At 40.5% G+C, this 19723-nt stretch overlaps 1 protein-coding gene across 6 annotated transcripts in view; it reads right to left on the bottom strand.

Moving 5' to 3' along the window:
• Positions 1-19723, bottom strand: part of ZNF318 (zinc finger protein 318) — a 71744-nt gene that overhangs the window by 34149 nt on the left and 17872 nt on the right. For 4 of the 6 annotated variants that reach the window (XR_003566991.1, XR_003566990.1, XM_027838325.1 and 1 more), the window contains exon 8: positions 2564-2688. Coding sequence is in view for 4 of the 6 variants with exons in the window: in XM_027838325.1 (XP_027694126.1) it covers positions 2587-2688 (102 nt within the window). In the remaining 2 variants the exon portion in view is untranslated. Of the gene's footprint in view, positions 1-2563; positions 2689-15150; positions 19591-19723 lie in introns of those variants that run through there. The other 2 variants (XM_027838322.1, XM_027838321.1) reach the window with 2 other exon arrangements.

Below are 19723 nucleotides of genomic sequence, written 5' to 3'. Positions count from 1 at the left end.
TTCCCCTCACTTTGGGAGTAGAAAGGGGAAGCATTTAGATAGTCAACAGGTGCAGAGAAATGTGGATAGAGCATGAAAAGTCTGTCATCACCAAGAAGTTTCTTGATTGTCCAAGGTTGGGTCTAGGATTGTCTTCAGACCATTGGGTGGGCTAGTGTGTGTGTGTGTGTGTGTGTGTGTGTGTGTGTGTGAGAGAGAGAGAGAGATGTTCTAGAACAAAAATGCTACTCTAGTCTTGAGACATAAGGGAGTAGATCACAGAGGCATGGTTCTAGAACAAGAGAGGGTCACAGGGCCCAAATTAGGCCTAGGGAACTGTATCTATATAGAACTTACTGATTTAAGTACCACCCAGTTTAGGCAAGGTAGTTTTATTTTATATAGACTCAATTACCTGCAATTTGGGTCTTAATATTTCTCCAAATTATCCTTCATGACTACTTTATGCCTTGGTGCTCTTTTGTAAATAAACCATAAAAAAATGCATTCTCATAAAGGTGTTGGCACATGTAAAAAGAATACAAGGCAATGGGCACAAAATTTGGGCATCAAGACGAACAGCAGGGGCAGCTAAGTGGCACAGTGGATAGAGCACTGGCCTTGAAGTCAGGAGGACCTGAGTTCAAATCTGGTCTCAGACATACAACACAAACTAGATGTGTGACCCTGGGCAAGTCACTTAACCCCAATTGCCTAGCAAAAAGCAAAAAAAAAAAAAAAAAAAAGACGAATGGCATCAAGAAAGAAAAAAGGTAATGAATGAGCAATGAGGACAGCAGTGCTTTGAACGCAGAGAATTCAGCAGGCTCAGGGACTAGGAAGGTCAGGAAGATTGGTGCCTATCGCTGGGGTTTAGAAGTGAGTATGGTTTAGAGTTGAATGAAGTTTTTGGCATCAGAGAAAGTGAAAATGCTGAGGATAAATATCAGAGACTCCTAGGCCTGGTTCTAGAAGGAGCTGCTACCTTGGGAAGCTGATGAATCTCAACAAAGTCTAAGAGCCAAGGCTCTATGTCCTTACCTAGTCTTTACTGGTATTTCAAAGGAATTCAGGGCTAAGAGTTTTCTATTTTGGCCCAACCAAGAGTTTTAATGAGGATAAGAGGGATGGAGGGAATGAAAGGCACAATAGGCTTTCATAGGATCATAGGATAATAAATTTAGAGCTGTTAAGGAAACTTAGGGGCCACAAAGTCCATCCTCTTCATCTATAGGATGAAACTGAGACCCAGAGAGATGAATGACAGGTCCAAGGTGACACAGGTAGTAAGTAACAATCAGGATTTGAACCCAGGTGCTCTGATGCCACATCTGGAATCCTTTCTGTTATATCATGCTGGTTCCCCTCTGAACATGGGCAATTTTATTAAATCAGGGCCTAGAGATCCTGTAATATCTCCTGTATCCTTTAGTGACTCATTCTCCCTTCCCTTTCACTAAACTCTTTCAAGAACATGCCATCTCCCTAGCCCAGTCTTTGTATTTCTCACTGCTGCAACTACTGTGGGCATTTGGTCATAGGCTCCAAAAGTCACGGAATCCTAGAATATTAGGGTTGTAAAGGGCTTTAGGTATCCAGTCTAACCCCGTCACGATTACAGAGGGGGAAATGGAGAGATGACTCATATAAGTGACTCCATTCTACTTTTCCCATTATTTTTCATTTCCCATTATTCTCTTTCATATGCTCTACATTCTAGCCAATAGGATTATTAGTTTTCCTTGGTACTCAGCATGCTATTTCCTTCTCTAGCATTAAAACAGACTCTTGACTGCCATCCCTAGGATGCAATCTGTTCTCATCCCCACCTTTCAGTATCCTTATTTTTCCTCTGAGGCCTAGGTCATGTGCCATCTACTTTGTGACTCCTCTGATCTCTAGTTGTTAGTACTCATTCCCTCTCCCAATTACTTGCATTTATTTATCTGGGTACATATTATAGCTCCCCAGTAGAAAGTAAGCTCCTTCAGGGCAGGGATGATTTCAAATTTTCCCTGTGCTTTTGTATTGCCAGCATCTGGCCTAGCAGAGGACTGGCATATAACAGACCCTTAATGAGTGTCTGCTGAATTGAAGGGACTTGCCTGAGGTCACACAATTAGTGAACAGATGGCAGAGGCAGGACTGGAACTCTTACTTCCTGATTCCTCTTTCCATTCCACCGTGGTCCAGCATAGGCAGAGACAAAAACCAAGATTCTCCTGAGATGATCTTTGTCACTGTGGGAGATGAGTACACTGGGTAAAATGACCTCTCTCTCTCTCTCCTATAGCTACAGGAAAGGAATACATGCAGAGGCCATGACTGGATTCCCTCATCTCCTTCCAGTACAGGGAGGCCTAAGACACTCCTGTATGTGCTCAGCTCTGACACACTCTCTGAGCTTAGTGGGAGAAGTGTATGTGGATAGCCAAAGCAGCCCAGGATTCATAGTAAAAAGGACTGAGCTGGAGTCCTGCATCTGCAGCATCTACAAATTGTGTGATCTTGAGCAGTCCATTTACTTCTCTGAGCTTCATCTATGATCTTCCTGGTTCCAACTTCTGCTCCACCTCATACCCACCTTCTGGACATTTGATCCTGGAGTCAACGTCCCCAATGGCAAGGACGCAGAGTGCTGCTATGGATGTCCTGTCCTCTGTCCATGCCTCCCTGAAGTACAGTAGTTTGTGGCAACATGAATCCTACCTGCAGAGAAAGGAAGATGTCCAAGTAATGGCTAATAACATTGTCATCTCCACTATTAAGAAGGCCTACTAGGGGCAGCTAGGTGGAGCAGTGGATAGAGCACTGGTCCTGAAGTCAGGAGTACCTGAGTTCAGATCCGGCCTCAGACCAAACACTTGACACTTATTAGCTGTGTGACCCTGGGCAAGTCACTTAACCCCAATTGCCTAAAAAAAAAAAAATACACACACACACACACACACACACACACAAAGAAGGCCTACTAAAGACTGAGTGAGGCCTGAACACAGAGGAGTGGAGATAAGTAAGGGAAGACTACCAGAAAGCATGGAAGAAAACATAAGCTGACATTTTAAAAATCCCATTGCCAACATTTTAATCACACTGCCAACTTTTTTCATGTCTTCTTTCTTTATACTCGGTACCATCATATTAATCTATTTAAATTCTCAGCCTGTTCCTTGATGTCTATAAACCATCCATTGCATATAACAGACATTTGCATATTGTTTTAAGGTTTCTAAACCATTTTTGATCCTTGCAAAAATGCTCCGAGGTAGGTAATAGAGGTATTATCATCTTCATTTTAAAGATGAGGATACTGAGGTTCGGAGACACTGTGACTCAACAATGGTCTAGGAAGTATTGTGCTTCCTATTGACTTATGGGCTGACACTTGTATTTCACAGGTTAGAAGAATGTCAATATTGCTTGGATTTCATTAACATTTCACTCCAAACATGTCTTTGCAAACATATCTGCCTCAAAAGATAGCATATAAGTTAGAAATCCCCAGGACTATGTACATAGCAAATTCAATCAAGGTTGGAAAAGCAAGTGGAGGGCTTTCAGCCAGGATGGCTGCCTGATTGGGAGAGAGACCACACCATTTTCACAGGACTATTCCAGCAGAAATTTGAAATTCACATTAGATCAAATAATGATCAAGAAATCCAATGAGACACTACAGTGACTTCTTCCATCCTAGAACTACACAAAAAGTTAGCCAGAAGCCCACAAACTAAAGAAAAAAGGGTGGCCAGCAAAGCCAGCACCAGAATAGGCAAAAAAGCTGTCAGTCACTCAGCAGGACCAGAGACAGGCCAGAGAAACACATACCTTGCAAAGCTCTGTGTCCAGAGGCAGCAAAAACAAAGGGACTCATCCTCCCTCCCCCCACAACAAAAAAAAAAAACCTCAAGGAGGTCAGAAAGCCTCAAAGTGGGAACTTTGGAAGTCTGGGGAAACTTTGGCAGCAAGCAAAGCTGCATGGCAGCACTCAGATTGGGACAGCAGATTTCCAGGGGCTCAAATGTCTCTAAGATATCATAGAGGAACCTCAATGATCCAAGGGAGCTTAATCCCAAGAAATGAAAGTCAATATAGGAACCAAAGTGACCCAGGGAGAGACAAAGCAGGGTCCACCACCCGACCCAAAGCATAGCCAGGACAGAACCTAGCCCTGCAACAAAGTTCCAATTCAGGATTTAACACTAGAGGTTAAATTTTGATGAATAAATCAAAGAAAACAGTAACCAGTATAAAAAAAAAATTGCTGTAGATCTAAAGAATCCCTAAGCCAAGGAACTTAAAGTAACTTTGTAACAATTGCAAGCAAAACTCAAAGGAAAAAACTGATACCCCACAGGGACTATATGAATACAATGAATAAGAAATGAAACAAAAGATAAAAAACAAACTCTGGAAGAAAGAATTAGAAGAATAAAATAGATTAAAGAGAAAGTGGTAAATTTTAACCACTTTGAGGAAATATTTGTAAAGTGCTTTGCAAACTTTAAAGCTCTCTATTATATTTATAGCATAAAGCTAGCTATTATTACCCAAGTAATTATTTGGAAAACTGAAATAGACCAAATAGAAATAATGATTCCATGAGACAGAAAAGACATATTGGAACAATGAGAAAATCAGGTAAAAAAGATAGCTGAAATAAAAAGCAACTCATCTGGAAAATAGGTCAAGATAATCTAAAAATCAATGGACTCCCTGAAAAAACATAATTTAAGGGAAAAAGGCTTCAGAATCAGGCTTTCAAGAAATCACAGACGAAAACTGCCCAGATCTATTAAAACCAGAGGGCAAAGTGAAGATAAAAAGAATATACAAATCAATCCCAAAGTGAAAACTCCCAGGAACATCATAGCCAAAATCCAGAGCTTCCATGTAAAAAAAAAAAAATGATTTAAGCCTCCATAAGGAAGCAATTCAAATACCATGGAACCATAAAGTTAGGATCAGGAAATTTCTACTACCAATGAGAAATGATCTTGAAATATAATATTCCAAAGGGCAAAAGATATGCACTTACAACAAAGAATAACTTAACTTATAGAGCTAAGTACAATCCTACAGAGAGAAAAAACAGATCTCTAATGGAGAGAAGATTTTCAAGAACTTATTATGAAATGACCAGAGCTGAATAGGAACTTTTAAATTCAAACACAAAAGTCGAGAGAAACCTAGAAATGTAACTTAACTGGAAAGAACTATAGGATGATAAAAGGTAACATTCTAATGAGGGAGAAGAAATCAGTGTTCTTTCTGAACCTTAATGTCTTCAAAGATATTGATGGAATCAAATAAGAAAAACAGAGGACCTGGGAAGAATTGGTTCTTTTCTGAGGGTTTGAAGAGGGAAAAGAGAAAGGATGGTAAAAGAAGCATGCCACTGTACAAAGGAAGAAGGGGGCAGAACTTGCTCGGTACTTGAGAAGAAAAGTATATGAACACAGAGGAGGAAGGGATAAGGGAGTGGGCATCAGATGAATCTCACTTTTATCTGAAATGGATAAGGGAGAATTAAACACAAACACACTCAGAATTTGGTGTAGAAATGGATAAAATTCAACAGTCAGTCAATGAACATTTTATTAAGCAACCTCTATGTGCTAAGTACTTGGAATACAAATACAAGTTTAAAAAAAAAAAAAAAAGATGGTTCCCTCCCTTACGGAGTTTACAATCTAACCTGGGAAATCAACACAAAAGGAAGCTAAAAATGGTGACAGGAGGTATCCACATGATGGAGAATTCCAAACAAGTCCCAAAGTAGTATAGGTGGCAGGAAATGGGGAGAAGACTGTGCTGAGCCCCATTCTTGTTTGTTTGTTTGTTTGTTTTGGTGAGGCAATTGGGGTTAAGTGACCTGGCCAGAGTTATACAGGTAGGGGGTGTTATGTGTCTGAGGCCGGATTTGAACTCAGGTCCTCTTGACTTTAGGACTGGTGCTCTATGCACTGTGCCACCTAGCTGCCCCCAGCTCCATTCTTTAAAAAAGACACTGGAGGGGCAGCTAGGTGGCACAGTGGATAAAGCACCGGCCCTGAAGTCAGGAGGACCTGAGTTCAACCAGTCTCAGAACAAACACTTGACACTTACTAGCTGTGTGACCCTGGGCAAGTCACGTAACCCCAACTGCCTAAAAAAACCAAACAAATCAAAAAAAAAAAAAAAAAGGCCCTGGAGCTCATGGCCCTGTCCTCTAGCCAATCAGAGGGGCAGAAGGTACTGATGAAATGTGAGTACCAAGCAAATTCAGTCTTGCAAGATAATGAGATTTCCCAGTGATGGGTTTCCTAGGGAAGAAACACATGATGGAGAAATCCAAAGAACTACAAAAGCAAAGTAGCTGCTCTACTTCAAATAACTAAAATATAGGGAATGTCTATCAATTGGTAATAGCTGAGCAAATTGTGGTATATGAATGTAATATAATATTATTGCATCATTAGAAATAGGGAGAGATGATTTCAGAGATTCTAGGTAGGATAAGGTACAGGATGAGGTGAGTAGAATAAAGAGAATAATTTATAGAAGGACAACATTGCAAAGAAAAAATGACTTTGAAAGGTTTAAGAACTCTGAGCAATGCAATAACCAACCATGTCTTTAGAGGATATACCATAAAATATCAACCAATTCCTGACAGAAAGGTGATGGACTCAAAGTGCAGAAAAAGACACATTTTTGGACGTGGTCATTGTGTGGATTCATTTTGTTTGACTCTGGTTATTTATACAAGATATTTTTTTCCTTCATTTTTTTTAACTGGGGCCAGAGTTGGAAAGGGGAGTTAACAATAGTGATGCCCAAAAAAAGGGGAGGGTATTTCATGGAAATATTTTTAAATAGAAGGAAAAAGAAGGAAGTTCAGAAGGAAGCATCTTGAAAAAGCAGGATAGCTTTAAAAGGAACATGTGAAATTATTACTTTAAAAAAAAGGCAACCAGTATGAAATGGAAATTCACAGTTTCATACATGATCTTCTTTTTTGGTTTTGCTATATAGTTGGAAATGCTCATTTTTTGTGCTTAAGTTCAGAATAAAAAGAACAATTTCCAAAAAGGAAAACGAGTATTGAAGGTTCATAATAGGCATTGTGGCTCTGACTTGACAGTACAAATTGTGGAATATACAAAAGGGCCTAGAACTATTCTGAAGAATAATTTGGAACCATGCCCAAAGGGCAATAAAACTGTGCATACCCTTTGACCCAGCAAGAGTACTAGGTCTGTATGCCAAAGAGATTTTTAAAAATGGAAAAGGACCTATGTACAAGCTATTTATAGCAGTTATTTTGTGATGGCAGAGAATTGAGGGGATACTCATCAACTGTGGAATGGTTGAACAAGTTGTGGTATATGACTGATGGACCAGAATGCTTTTAGAAAAACCTAGAAAGACTTACATAAACTGATGCAAAGTGAAGCAAGCAGAACCAGGAAAATACTGTACACGCTAACAGCAAATTTTGTAAGATGATCAACTGTGAATGACTTAGCTATTTTCAGCAATACAAAGATTCAAGACAATTCTGAAGGACTTAGGGTAAAAAATGCTACCTACCTCCAGAGAAAGAACTGGTGGAGTCTCAATGAAGATAGAAGCATACTATTTTTTTACTTTTTTATGGTGCCTTTTTTTGGGTCTGCTTTCTTTCACAACATGACTAATATGGAAATGTTTTGCATGACTGCACAAGTATAACTTATGTCAAATTGCTTATTGTCTTAGAGGGGAGGGGGAATGAGGGAGAGAATTTGGACCTCAAAATTTTAAAAAATGTTAAAAATTGTATTTATATGTAATTGGAGAAAAGTCAGATATTAAAAACAAAAGGGCTTAGAAAATAGGAAGCCCAGGAAGAACAAAGAGATCTATTGAGGAAGAGAAAATGGAAGAAGACTGAAGGGTTAATGGGATCTGGGGGACTTCTTGGTTAGGTCCTTGAAGGGGGTTTAGGAATGTTAGCTCATGAGGAGCTAATCAACTCCTTTCAGCCAGATCTCCAGGTAAATTTAGGACACAGTGAAATTGAGATTATAAAATTTTTTTTTGAGAAATCTCAATTGTTCTCTGTTTAAAATGAAAAATCTCCCCCTTCCAAAAAAGCCAAACCAAACCCCAATCATTCAATTACTTGATGTGGAAACAATAGCTGGCTTTAATAATATCTTACATTTCTATATCATTTTAAAGTTTACAAAGTGCTTTGCTTTCCTCCCATCCATTTTGTGAGGTAGGTTGGTCATGTAAACTTAAGCATTGCTGGGCTTCCTTGTGGAGAAGAGTACTTCTTCCTAAGGCTGGCTTCAATGAACTCTTAAAGGTCCTTAGAGACTTCTTTCCCTCACTTCTTCACTCTAATTTGAAACTCTTGAGATGATAACAGGGAGGATGGCATGAAGAATTGCCATCTTTCAGCACCCCTTCCTCACCTATCTTCCCTAAAATATTAGAGAAAATTCAGATAGTCTTCTAAGTGAAATGAGGGTCACAGTGACTTATAGAATCAAGGAAAAATAGGGTCAATGTATCTTGTGCACACAGTTTCCAGATTAATGGTTATTCAATCAACCAACATTCATTTATTAATAGCCTACTTATTAGGTACTAGGCACCATACTAGGTGCTGGGGACACAAAGACAACAGCCTAGAGGTTGCCTTCAAGGAAAATACTACTTGGGGGGATGTATTATTACATTTGATCAAATGTAAATATGTATATAAAAATACAAAGCAATGGGAGTAGAGAATAACTAGGAAAATAGGGAAAGACCTCTTATAGGAGGTTATATTTAAGCTGCGCATTGAAGGAAGTGAAGGATTTTATAAGGCAGAGTTGGGAAGGGGAAGTCTAGGCAATGGGTGAAAGGCACAAAGGCAGGAGATGGAATGTCATATATAGGGCCAGTTTGGCTAGAAGGTAGAGTACATGAAAAGGAGTAATATATAGGTAGCTTAGGAAGATAAGCAGAAGTCAGATGGTGAAGGTATTTAAATGCCAAACAATGTCTGCATTTTATCCTAGAGATAATAGGGAGTCACTGAAACTTCTTGATCAAGGCAGCACACAAATCTGTGCTTTAGGAATACCAAATTGGCAGGTTTGTGGAGGATAGATTGGAGAGAAACTGGATACAAGATCAATTAGGAAGCTGTTGATATAGTCTGGAGAAAGGTAATAAGGGCTTGAAGAGACTGATGACTGTGTGAGTGTAGAACAGGAATGGAAGCTAAAGATACCCATGAATTAGCATCAATAACATTTGCAATTAATTAGATAAGAATAAATCTAAGTGACTAGAAAAATGGTGGTGTCCTTCAACAGAAACAGGGAGCTCAAGAGCAAGAGTAGGCTTAGGAAGAAAGAAAATCAGTTCTATTTTGGACATGTTGAGTTTGAGATGCCTATGAGACATGTAGAAAGACATGTTGAGCAGGCAGTAGGAGATCCTGGACTCCAAATGAGAAAGAAGAAGATTGGATATGTAAATCTGGGTATAATTTGCATAGATAGTTGTTAAATCCATATTAGAGATCACCAAAAGAGAGTATAGAAAGAGATGCAGAGTCAAGATGTTCACCCACATATAGTAGGCAAGAAGTAGATGTTGATTCTGCAAAGGAAGAATGAGAAAGATATATTGAACAGGTAGGAAAAAAATAATGATAAAGCAGTATTATAAAAACCTATGAAGAAAGAATACTTATCTAATGAAGAAATCCAAGCTATCTATAGGCATATGAATACTCAAAATCACTTTTGATTAGAGAAATGCAAATTAAAACATGTCTGAGGTACCACCTCACACCTATCAGATTAGCTAATAAGACAAAAAAGGAAAATGATAAATGTTGGAGAGGATGCGGGAAAATTGGGACATTAATGTACTGTTGGTGGAGTTGTGAACTGATTTAACCATTCTGGAGAACAATTTGGAACTATGCCCAAAGAGCAACCAAATTGTGCATACCCTTTGATCCAGCAATACCACTACTACCTCTGTATCCCAAAAAGATCATTAAAAAGGGAAAATGACCTATGTGTGCAAAAATATTTATAGCAGCTCTTTTTGTGGTGGTAAAGAATTGGAAATTGATGGGATGCCCATCAATTGGGGAATAGCTGAACAAGTTGTAATTTATGAATGTAATGGAATACTATTGTGCTATTAGAAATGATGAGCAGGCAGATTTCAGAAAAAACCTGGAAAGACTTGTAGGAACTGATGCACAGTGAAATGAGCAGAACTAGAACATCATACACAGTAATAGCAACATTGTGCAATTATCAACTATGAATAACTAAGCAGTACCAAGATTCAAGACAATCCCAAAGGACTCATGATGGAAAATGTTATCCACATCCAGAGAAAGAACTGATGGAGCCTCAATGCAGATCAAAGCATACTATTTTTGGGGCAGTTAGGTGGCGCAGTGGATAGAGCACCAGCCCTGGAGACTGGAGGACCTGAGTTCATATCTGATCTCAGATTGGACACTTGACATAGACACTTAGCTGTGTGACCCTCGGCAAGTCACTTAACCCCAATTGCCTTGCCAAAAAACAAAAACAAAAAATGTTATGGGGCAGCTAGCTGGCGCAGTGGATAGAGCACCAGCCCTGAAGTCAGGAGGACCTGAGTTCAAATCCAGCCTAAGACACCTAACACTTATTAGTTGTATGACCCTGGATAAGTCACTTAACCCCATTGCCTTGCCAAAAAAAAAAAAGCATACTATTTTTTCACTTTCTATTTTTTTCCTTTGGGTCTGTGTCTTCTTTCACAACATGACTGATATGGAAACATGTTTTACATGATTGCACATATATAACCTATATCAAATTGCTTACTATTTTAGGGAGCAGAGAGGGGAGGGAGGTAAGGAGGTAGAAAAATTTGGAACTCAAAAAAATTTTAAAACGATTGTTAAAAATTGTCTTCACATGTAATTAGAAAAAATGCTATTAAATTTTTAAAAAGAATACTTATCTAAAAGGAGTGGATGGTCAACAGTCGCAAACTCTGCAAAGAGGTCAAGAAGTATGAGGACTGAGAAAAAGCAATTGGATTTAGCAAAAAAGATCACCAGTGATTTTGTAGAAGGCAGTTTCAGTTGAATAGAGGGAATAAAAAGCACATCGCAAAAGATTGAGAAGTGAGTATGAGGAAGTAAAAACAGCAAATGTAAACAGCTTTTTCCTAGGAGTTTTAAATAAAAGAAAAATAAATGTAGTACAGTAGTTTGAAATGGTATGGTCAAGTAATTTTTTTTTTTAAAAGATCAGGGAAATCTGGGCATGCTTGTAGGCATCAGGGAAAGTCAGCGAATAAAGGAGAGGTTGACAGTTACGGAGAGTGAGGAGATGACTAAAGGAATGTCCCCAGAGGGGAGAGATAGGGGCAAAGTTTGAAGATACGAGTAGCGAGTAGCGAGATTAGTTTTTGCAAAAAAGAATGGCTAACTCATTTTTGACACTAGAACAAATGAAGAGAGAATGAGGGATTATCAAGTTTGTAAACTACTTATATAAGATCTCTCCTAAATACAACCAACAAATTCATGTCTCAACCTCCCCCCTCCCAACTCCATGATCCTTATTTATTAGCCAACATATGGAAGCAAAGAGTTGTACAACTGCCCAGTCACCAAATGTGTTTGAGGTGAGTTTTTTTTAGGGTGACAAGGAGTAAAAAAATTCTTAGTTTAAACCAGGGGTTCTTAACCTGGGGCCTGTGAATGTTTTTATTAATATTTCGATAATTCAATATAATTGGTTTCCTTTATAATCCTATTTTATTTTGTGCATTTAAAAATTATTCTGCTATGATTGCACATGTATAGCCTATATCAGATTCCCCGAGGTCTTGGGAAGCGGGGAGCGGAGGGAGAGGGAGAAACTTTAGAACTCAAAATCTTACAGAAGTGAAGGTTGTAAACTAAAAACAAATAAAATTTAAAAATAAAAAGCTTAAAAGAAAAAAAAATCATTCTGAGTCTATGACACAAAAAAAACTTAAGAACCCCCAGGTTAAACTTATAAAATTAATTGGACTGAACTGAGTTAGAAAACCTAGGTTCAAATTGAAGCTGTTACTGAATAACTTAGCAAGTTATTTTCCCTCTCTAAGCTTCCTTTTTTTCATTTGTAAAATGAGGTTGGACAACATGACATTTAAGGTCCTTTCCAGTTCTGACATTCTGTGTTTTTGTTCATGGATAGTCTTTCCTATAGGTTGTTTAGAAGTGAAAACTTAAGTTACAAAATTTCTGTTTTAGGGGCTTGAAAGGTTTACTTACTTGGTCCAAGCAAGGATAAAAAAGATTTCTAGCACTAGTACCTCACTTTTCCAGTGCTACTGTAAGTGGATAACAGTATGGCTCTCATTTTACAGATTAGGAAACTAGAGGCTCAGAGAGGTTAAGTGACTTGCTCTGGGAGTAGGGCTGGATTCACAATCTTTTCCTGACTGAATTTAAGCCTCTCTCTGGTAGGCCAAGATGCATTTCTAGCCTTACCCTGCTAATCACATAGACACATTTGGTAAACACAAGCTCTCCCCTCCTGGTTCTTTCCTTGGTTCTAGTTACTGAGAATCCGGTAAATAGACGTTCCTAAACCCTTTATCTCCTTAACATTGGCTAACAAATAAGGATAATCTTCACTTGTCCCCCTTCCATACTGTGGAAGGTTGGAGAGAAAGGCATGGATTTCTTGGTTGCACTTAAAAGGCAGCTTATAAATGGATATTGTATTTGCAGGCATGCTAAAGAGAAGGATATACAGGTGTCAGTTCTCCATTTGTAAAGCCAAGGAAATTATCTAAGAAATTTTGGCTAAAACAGGGTTATTTTCCTGAATTAAAACACATTTCTATTTCCTCTCAAGTCTACAAAGCACCTTCCTCCTCATAACATGATGAAGGCAGGTAGGACAAGCATCATCTTTATTCTACAGAGGATAAACTGAGGCTCAGAAGTAACCTGCCTAAGGTCACATAAACAGTAACTAGGATGAGAATTCCAGTCTCTGGACTCCAAGTCCAATGCTACAAATCTACTATGGAGATACTTTGACAATGGAAGCAGTTCAATTATTTCACAGAATGTCAGGAAGGGAAAGGATGCCCCTTCAATTAAATAATCATTAAGCACCTACTCTGTGCCAGGTGCTGGGGCACAAAGACAAAAGCCAAACAAGTCCTTGCCCTTGAGGAGCCTTCATTCTACAATTCCACCTCAGTTTACAAAGGAAGTGTTACAAATCAGAATGACTTACTTTAGTAGTTTATAAGATAAGATCTACTCTCAAATCTAGGATTCTTTCTACTATATAACACTGCTCCTAGAATTTAGAGTGGAGCTGAGGGGGAAAAATTGTACAGGCTTGTGAATTTTTTTTTTCTAAGAACTGACCTGAGGCACGATTACAAAAGATTCCAGAAGCTACACAAGAAAAAAATCTCATTTCCAGGAGTCTCATAACTTACAGGCCAGGTTCTATTAAAGTGACAGTGCTCCAGGCACAGTAAAGAGTTTCCACTTCATAGCTAGTGCTCCACTCTTGAGGGCACCAGCTCTTCTTAGCCTGGAAAGTCTTCTGTTCTTCCCCTAAGGTAGACCTATCTGTGTCCAGGAAAAGTGTCCCTAGAGCCTCTGTTCTGGCTCTATTAACTGTCAATCAAGAACACACAGCCAGCACCACTTCCTGCCCCATCCAGAATATTTTAAGAATTTGTTTGTTATTTCATCTCAGAAGCCACAGGGAGGTGTCAGGAATGGTCTGAAGTAACAGCAGGAAATACATGGAAGATCTATATGGAGAATAGCTGTAGCCCAAATCTCCATCCTAGCTGCAGCTCATAGAACTTGCCTATATGCCTGCTTATGTGGAGTTATCTACCTCCAAACTATCAAAGCAGAGGTACCACAATTGTTTGCCCTGTAATCTCAAATACAAAAGTGATTCTAAGCTTCCCCAAACCACTGGAAACCAATATCCTTTCCAACTGGTGCTGATTCTAGCTGAGAAAAGATGAGTTTCTCAATAGCGGGAAGTATTGGGATCAAATGACAATTTTCCTAAACACATTCTTTCTACCATGGTGAGTAAATCAGTGCTAAGCAATAAGTCAAAATCAGGACACAAACTTGTCCAAAGAGGTTTCTTTTAAACTTCTAAATACACTGGACACACCCAGCCTGAAAGACAAAGAGTAGGGGGCATGGATGGGGGGGCGGGGAGGTGGGACACACAAAAATCAAGCTTAGGAATTCATTATTCAACAGGGTACCTTCTGGATCAGTTTAAGGCTACCAAGCTGGAGAAGTAGAGCCTAACTTCTGGGGCTCACGATTAATAATGCTTAGGTACCTGGGGTCAGGACTTAGGCATGCAAAATCACTAATTTCTCATCTGCCAACTCTCTCTACAAAACCTAGTGGCTGCTAGATACTAATGGATAGTGCACTTTAGTCATTGCTCTGGGGAAAAGATGTTACCCATCACATATTTGGGATTTTAAGACCTTGTGGAGGGGGTGTGGGGAAGGAACCCATTCTCCTTAAATGATAAAAGGTCCACTGTTGGAACAGCAACCCCAGGCTAGGAGCACAGTCTGGTCTTTTGCTCTATGGAATGTGTATGTGTGTGTATATGTATGTAGGAGATATGTATTATATATGGTCACTTATAGATTATCTATATAGTTATTTATGGATTATCCTATTTAGTGGATATCCTGAAGCCAAATTTCTTTCAAGTTCCAAAGAAGGGCAAAAAGGTTAACCATAGCAATCTAGGAAATCAAGGGTTAAGAGTCCTATTTTCCAGAAGCACTCCACATCAGGGTCGTAGGCCCTGTGATTTCAGCACCCAGCTAAGGTACATTGACCAAATGAAACTGGCAACTACCTGATGATGCCAGTCCACATATTTGTCCTACAAGTTCCCATTCAACTAAGAGCTAGATACTGTGTTAATAGCATATTAAATGAAAATATGATTAGCAATTTCAGGCTCTGGGGGTAGGGAGTGAATTGTCTGGCTAGATTTTCTTCTGTGTTCACCAAAGTCGTTTCCATTGGGATTTGAAGGTCCCATTTCCTTTGCGGTTCAAATGTATTTGGTTTCCAAACAAAAATCCAGAATGAAATATGTTGGATCAATATATTTATTCCAAGGTGATTTACAATGAAAAATAAAACAATTAAACTTGTGTAAGCCAAACACATGAATTCTTTAATTGTTTTTAACAAAATATACACCCAAAACACCACTCTATGGTGGAAGTAGCCTGAAAGGATGGGAGGTGAAGGGAGGGGCACACATAGGTTCCTGGCACAAGGACAGAGTCTGATCCCAAGATAAGGTTCAGGTCTTCAGCCTCTTCAGTGCAGGATCAGCTGCTAAATGATTTAACACAAAAAGTTACTGGATCACAATACAACGAATGAAAGGCCATTTAAAATCATGTAAGTGACCTCAAAGTGTGTCTGGTCCAGGCGTCGAGCCATGAGCCTTACCGATTTGTTGTCTTCCAAAAAAGGAGTCAGCTAGATTTTCTTCCATGTTTACTGAGGCCATTTCCATACAGGTTTGTGGGTGGACAGGATGGTCTCAAGCACAGGTAATAATCAAGGGATTTGGGGAGATTAACATGCCACAGATCAAGAGAGACAATGAAAAAATGAACTACTCACACTTCATTTCAAATACCACAAAAGCAAAGTCATTCCAGGCCGAATGCTTAAGAACAATTATTCTCCATTTGTCCATGGAGATTTCTCAAGTCAACATGTCTTATGGTATTTCCCAACAGGACATCCATCAATATCCCCAAGGAATGGAACTGGGTAGGAGTACAGCAAAAGAATTTTTTTAGTCAACCCTAGTTCCCTTTCCCCCTGGCAAAGAATCAAATCCAAAATACAACCAAAAACACACCGTGTATTGAGCCAGATAAAATCCATTTTAATGGCAAAGCACGAGAAAAGAAATTGGCAAAAGAATTCACAGGAAAAAAAAATATTCTCTCTTTTTTAAACATCTGTACAGAAGAAGATGCAGTATATGTAGTACTTTTTCAGGAAGGGAGAAGAAAGTATACTTTCTAACTTCAACCAATATTCATTGCAGGATGCCAAGTGCACCATTAAATGGTGTCTCCAAAATGGAGGACCAGTCAGTTCCTGGACCCTCTAAATACCAGAGCTTTAGAAGCCAACACAACTTATTTACAAGTAGCTCTGAAAGTTCTCTCCTCTCCATTTCTAACACTGGTAACACTAGATTTTGTGTGGTTCTAGGTAGCATCAACTGTACCTTCCTCCTGCGTTGGCATTTCCTTAGGGCCTATAGCAGCACTAACAACCCATTCTTTTCCAGGATAACTTAAGGCTGGCATTTCTGCAGCACTCAAAGTGCTGTCTTTGTCCACCTGAGAAAAGGTCTGCATCACAGATGGGGGACTCTGAAACTCAGGCTGTAGTGTGCAAGTATCCAGGCTACTACTCTCTGGTATATCACCTGGTTCGGTGGGTAGAGAACAAAGCTCTTCTTCCTCCTTTTCAGAGACTGACGTTACAAAGCTGACCAGGTCTGGCTGGCAGGCAGATGGCCGAAGGCCTGGAGAGCAGACGGTATCTGACTCCAGTCCTAGTGACCCCTCAGCCTCTAATTTGAAAGTCTCTTCTGTATCCTCAGGCAGCATTCCTTCAGCCTGAAGGTCCAAGGGTTCATGTGCTACTTCCATGTCCTCATCAACAGCTTTCAACACCAGCTGAGTTTTCAAAGTATCAGAATCAGGCATCTTCTCATTTCTGGGCTTAGAGTTTTGTTTATCCTTCATCCCCAAGTCAAGTGCCATGGTTTCAGGAGGTTCAAAAGGAAACTCAGAAAAAGTGGAGGTGAGGTTAGTTGACCCTGTGGAACACAAAAATCTGCCTTCATGTACATTCTCAGAATGCATAGCCAAAGACTCTTGGATTGGTTCTAACTTACCAGTGGAGAAATCAGAAGCTGGATTGCCTATGGCACAAAGTTTCTCTAAATCTGTAGGTTCAAGGCCTTCTACAGGTTTGCTTTCTGTGGCCAGTATTAATTCAGTACTAACAATGGACAAGTCTGAAAATCCTGACTCTTGTCCCTTTGGAACCTCAATGTTCTCAGGTTTCTTGGTCTCCTCTTCCAAAATAGCTGGTTGGCAGGTCATTTTCTTCAGCTCTTCCCCCACTGGTTTGAAGCCTATGATGTTAGGCGTTCTACAAGCTGGTTCAAGGGACTGGTCTTCTTGACATTCTTCACAACCAGATAGCACAGCTTGCTCTTGTGGGCTGCCTGTTAAATAAATGTTTCTCCTGACTACAGATTGGATAGATGATTCTAGGGCAAAATGCTCAACATCTGTTGACTGTGGGGTCTGTGACATAGATCTAGTATCTGACTGAACTGAGTCTGTTCTTATTTCCATAGTGGACTGAGCTTGTGTATGTGGTTCTGTCATTACCTTACCTAGACCTTTCACTTCAGGTACTACCACCATTTCTTCAGGCTGATTAACAATTTGGTCATCCCTTGGCAGGTTGATCTGTTTGGCTTCTAACTTCCATACATAGCTGTCTTCACATTTCAAACTGGAATCCTTCAGGCTATTGGGGTCCCTTTGCACTATGGATAATGAAGTCTGAAGCTCCTCATCCTGGTCACCTATTCTCTCTTTCCCCACACCCTCTGAGAATAATAATCTCCCTTCTTCCAGCTCAGAGGCTGCCTCTACCTCACTTCCACAATGCTCTTCAGCTAGGTGGGGCTCTTGAATCCTTTTAGATTGGTTATCAACCATTCCAAGGTCCCTCATATTTACCAACTTGGCAGGACATGCTCCGTCTGACATTGGGGGGGCTGGCTCCTCTACACCAGGAGGACCTGGCTCTCCTGAGTTGAGGTCAGCTTCCCCCTCCAGACACATGTCTGTATTGGTCTCACTCTCATAAGGACTAGAGGGCAACATGGTTGAAACATTTGCCTCTGGGTTGACTTCCTCCTGGGGCTTACCCTGGTCATCTGCCAGAGAAGCAGAACCAAAGTCCATTCCTAGAGATTGTAGGCAACCTCTATTCTTTAGTCCCAAACTCTGTTCTACAATTGTCCGCTGTTTTGGGGATCCCATAGTCTTTGCAATGGGCTTGGCCAAACAGCTGTCCAAAGGAACACTGGCCAAACTCTTGTCCTGGGACATCCCCCTTAAGAGAATACCACTCTCCCTAGGGATGAAAGAACTATCAGAGTTCTCATTTTTAGAGGAGTTACTACTCTCCCCATTGGACAATGTGCTATTGCCCAGTTTGCTTTCTGGATTCCCTTTACCACCACTGCTGTAGAAGATGTCATACAAATCCTTGGCATTGGCTGTAGCTAAGCATGAGTTCCGCTTCTCCAATTTTTTGGCCTGTTCACTGAATACGCCTGAAAGTGGTGGTGGAGGACGAACCAATACAGACAGCAGCGCCTGGTCATGGTCACTCTCACTCACCCCAGGTGCCACCTCATCTGAAGGGATGGCAGCAGGGTGCACTGGAGCCAAGATGGAAGCTGGCAAGACTGGAGTCAAGAGGTTAGATCCCCCTATTCCGGGGGTCAAGATCTGGGATATGGTAGGAGTTGACTTGACTGGAGACAGTCCAGTGCTTGTCTGGGCAGGTGTTGCAGTAGTGGACTTAAGTGTAACTGGGAGTGGCGGTGGTGGCGGAGGTGGGGGAGGTGGAGGCAATAGCTGCTCAGGTACGGGAGCCGGCTCATTTTTCTCAGCCAACACAGTCTTTTCCTCTGGGGAACTTTTTAAGATCACCTCTTCCCCACCAAATGCCTTAGAGATTATGTCAGGAGGTAGCAGGAGATCGGTTGAAGACTCCTTGACCACTGGTAGAGGTTTGGCAGTGGCACCTGAGGATTTAATAGACAGGAAAGTATTAAGAGGTGCAGGCTTGCTCACTGTAGCTGAGCCAGACTTGCGCAGCACTGTGGTGGGGATAGGAAGGTTAGGCCGGATTTTGGCTTGGGTAGAGGTGGCAACAACAGGCATCCAGGGACTGGTGTGAGCAATGACAGTTTTCCCAGACAGTTTGATCTCAATGGGCTTCACTTTCCCAGCCTGGGCTTTGCCATCCTCTTTGTCCTTGTTGGTTTCCATATTCTCTTCCTTAGGGATGCTTGGGGCTACTGCAGAGCTTTTATCATCGTCCTTTTCTGACTTCTTCCAGCTGAACTTCCCAAAGGAGGAGGATGTCTGCGTCTCCTTTGTTTCTTCTTTCAGCTGGAGTTTTATGGTCATCTTTCGCTTGTTCTCAAGCTTGTCTGGGGAGTTCCAAGTCTCAGAGAGCTGTTCATCTAGTTCTTCTGAAAGCTTTTCTTCATCTTCCTTCATTTCTTTTGCTACCTTTGCCTTCTTCTCATCTGTTTCCTCCTTTGGCTTCTCACTCAGTTTTCGCTTCAGCTCATTTTGCCTTCGGCGCTCAGTCTCTAGGACCACAGCCAGACCTGCCTGACGATCCAGATTCCTTCGCTCCTCATACAGCGGGTTTTCATCCACATATTTCTGGAAAAAGAAAAGGCAGGGGCTCAATGACTAGTTTCGGTTACTAGGAAAATGAGAAAACCTTGGTCCTGACACTGTTTTGAACAATAATGTTACCAGTACAGAAAACCAGAGGTTACCTTTCTAAGGAAGT

Source organism: Vombatus ursinus, unplaced genomic scaffold, assembly GCF_900497805.2.
Source record: "Vombatus ursinus unplaced genomic scaffold, bare-nosed wombat genome assembly UNPS02014826.1, whole genome shotgun sequence".
Lineage (NCBI taxonomy): Eukaryota > Metazoa > Chordata > Mammalia > Diprotodontia > Vombatidae > Vombatus > Vombatus ursinus.
This window is presented reverse-complemented; position numbering and strand designations above follow the sequence as displayed.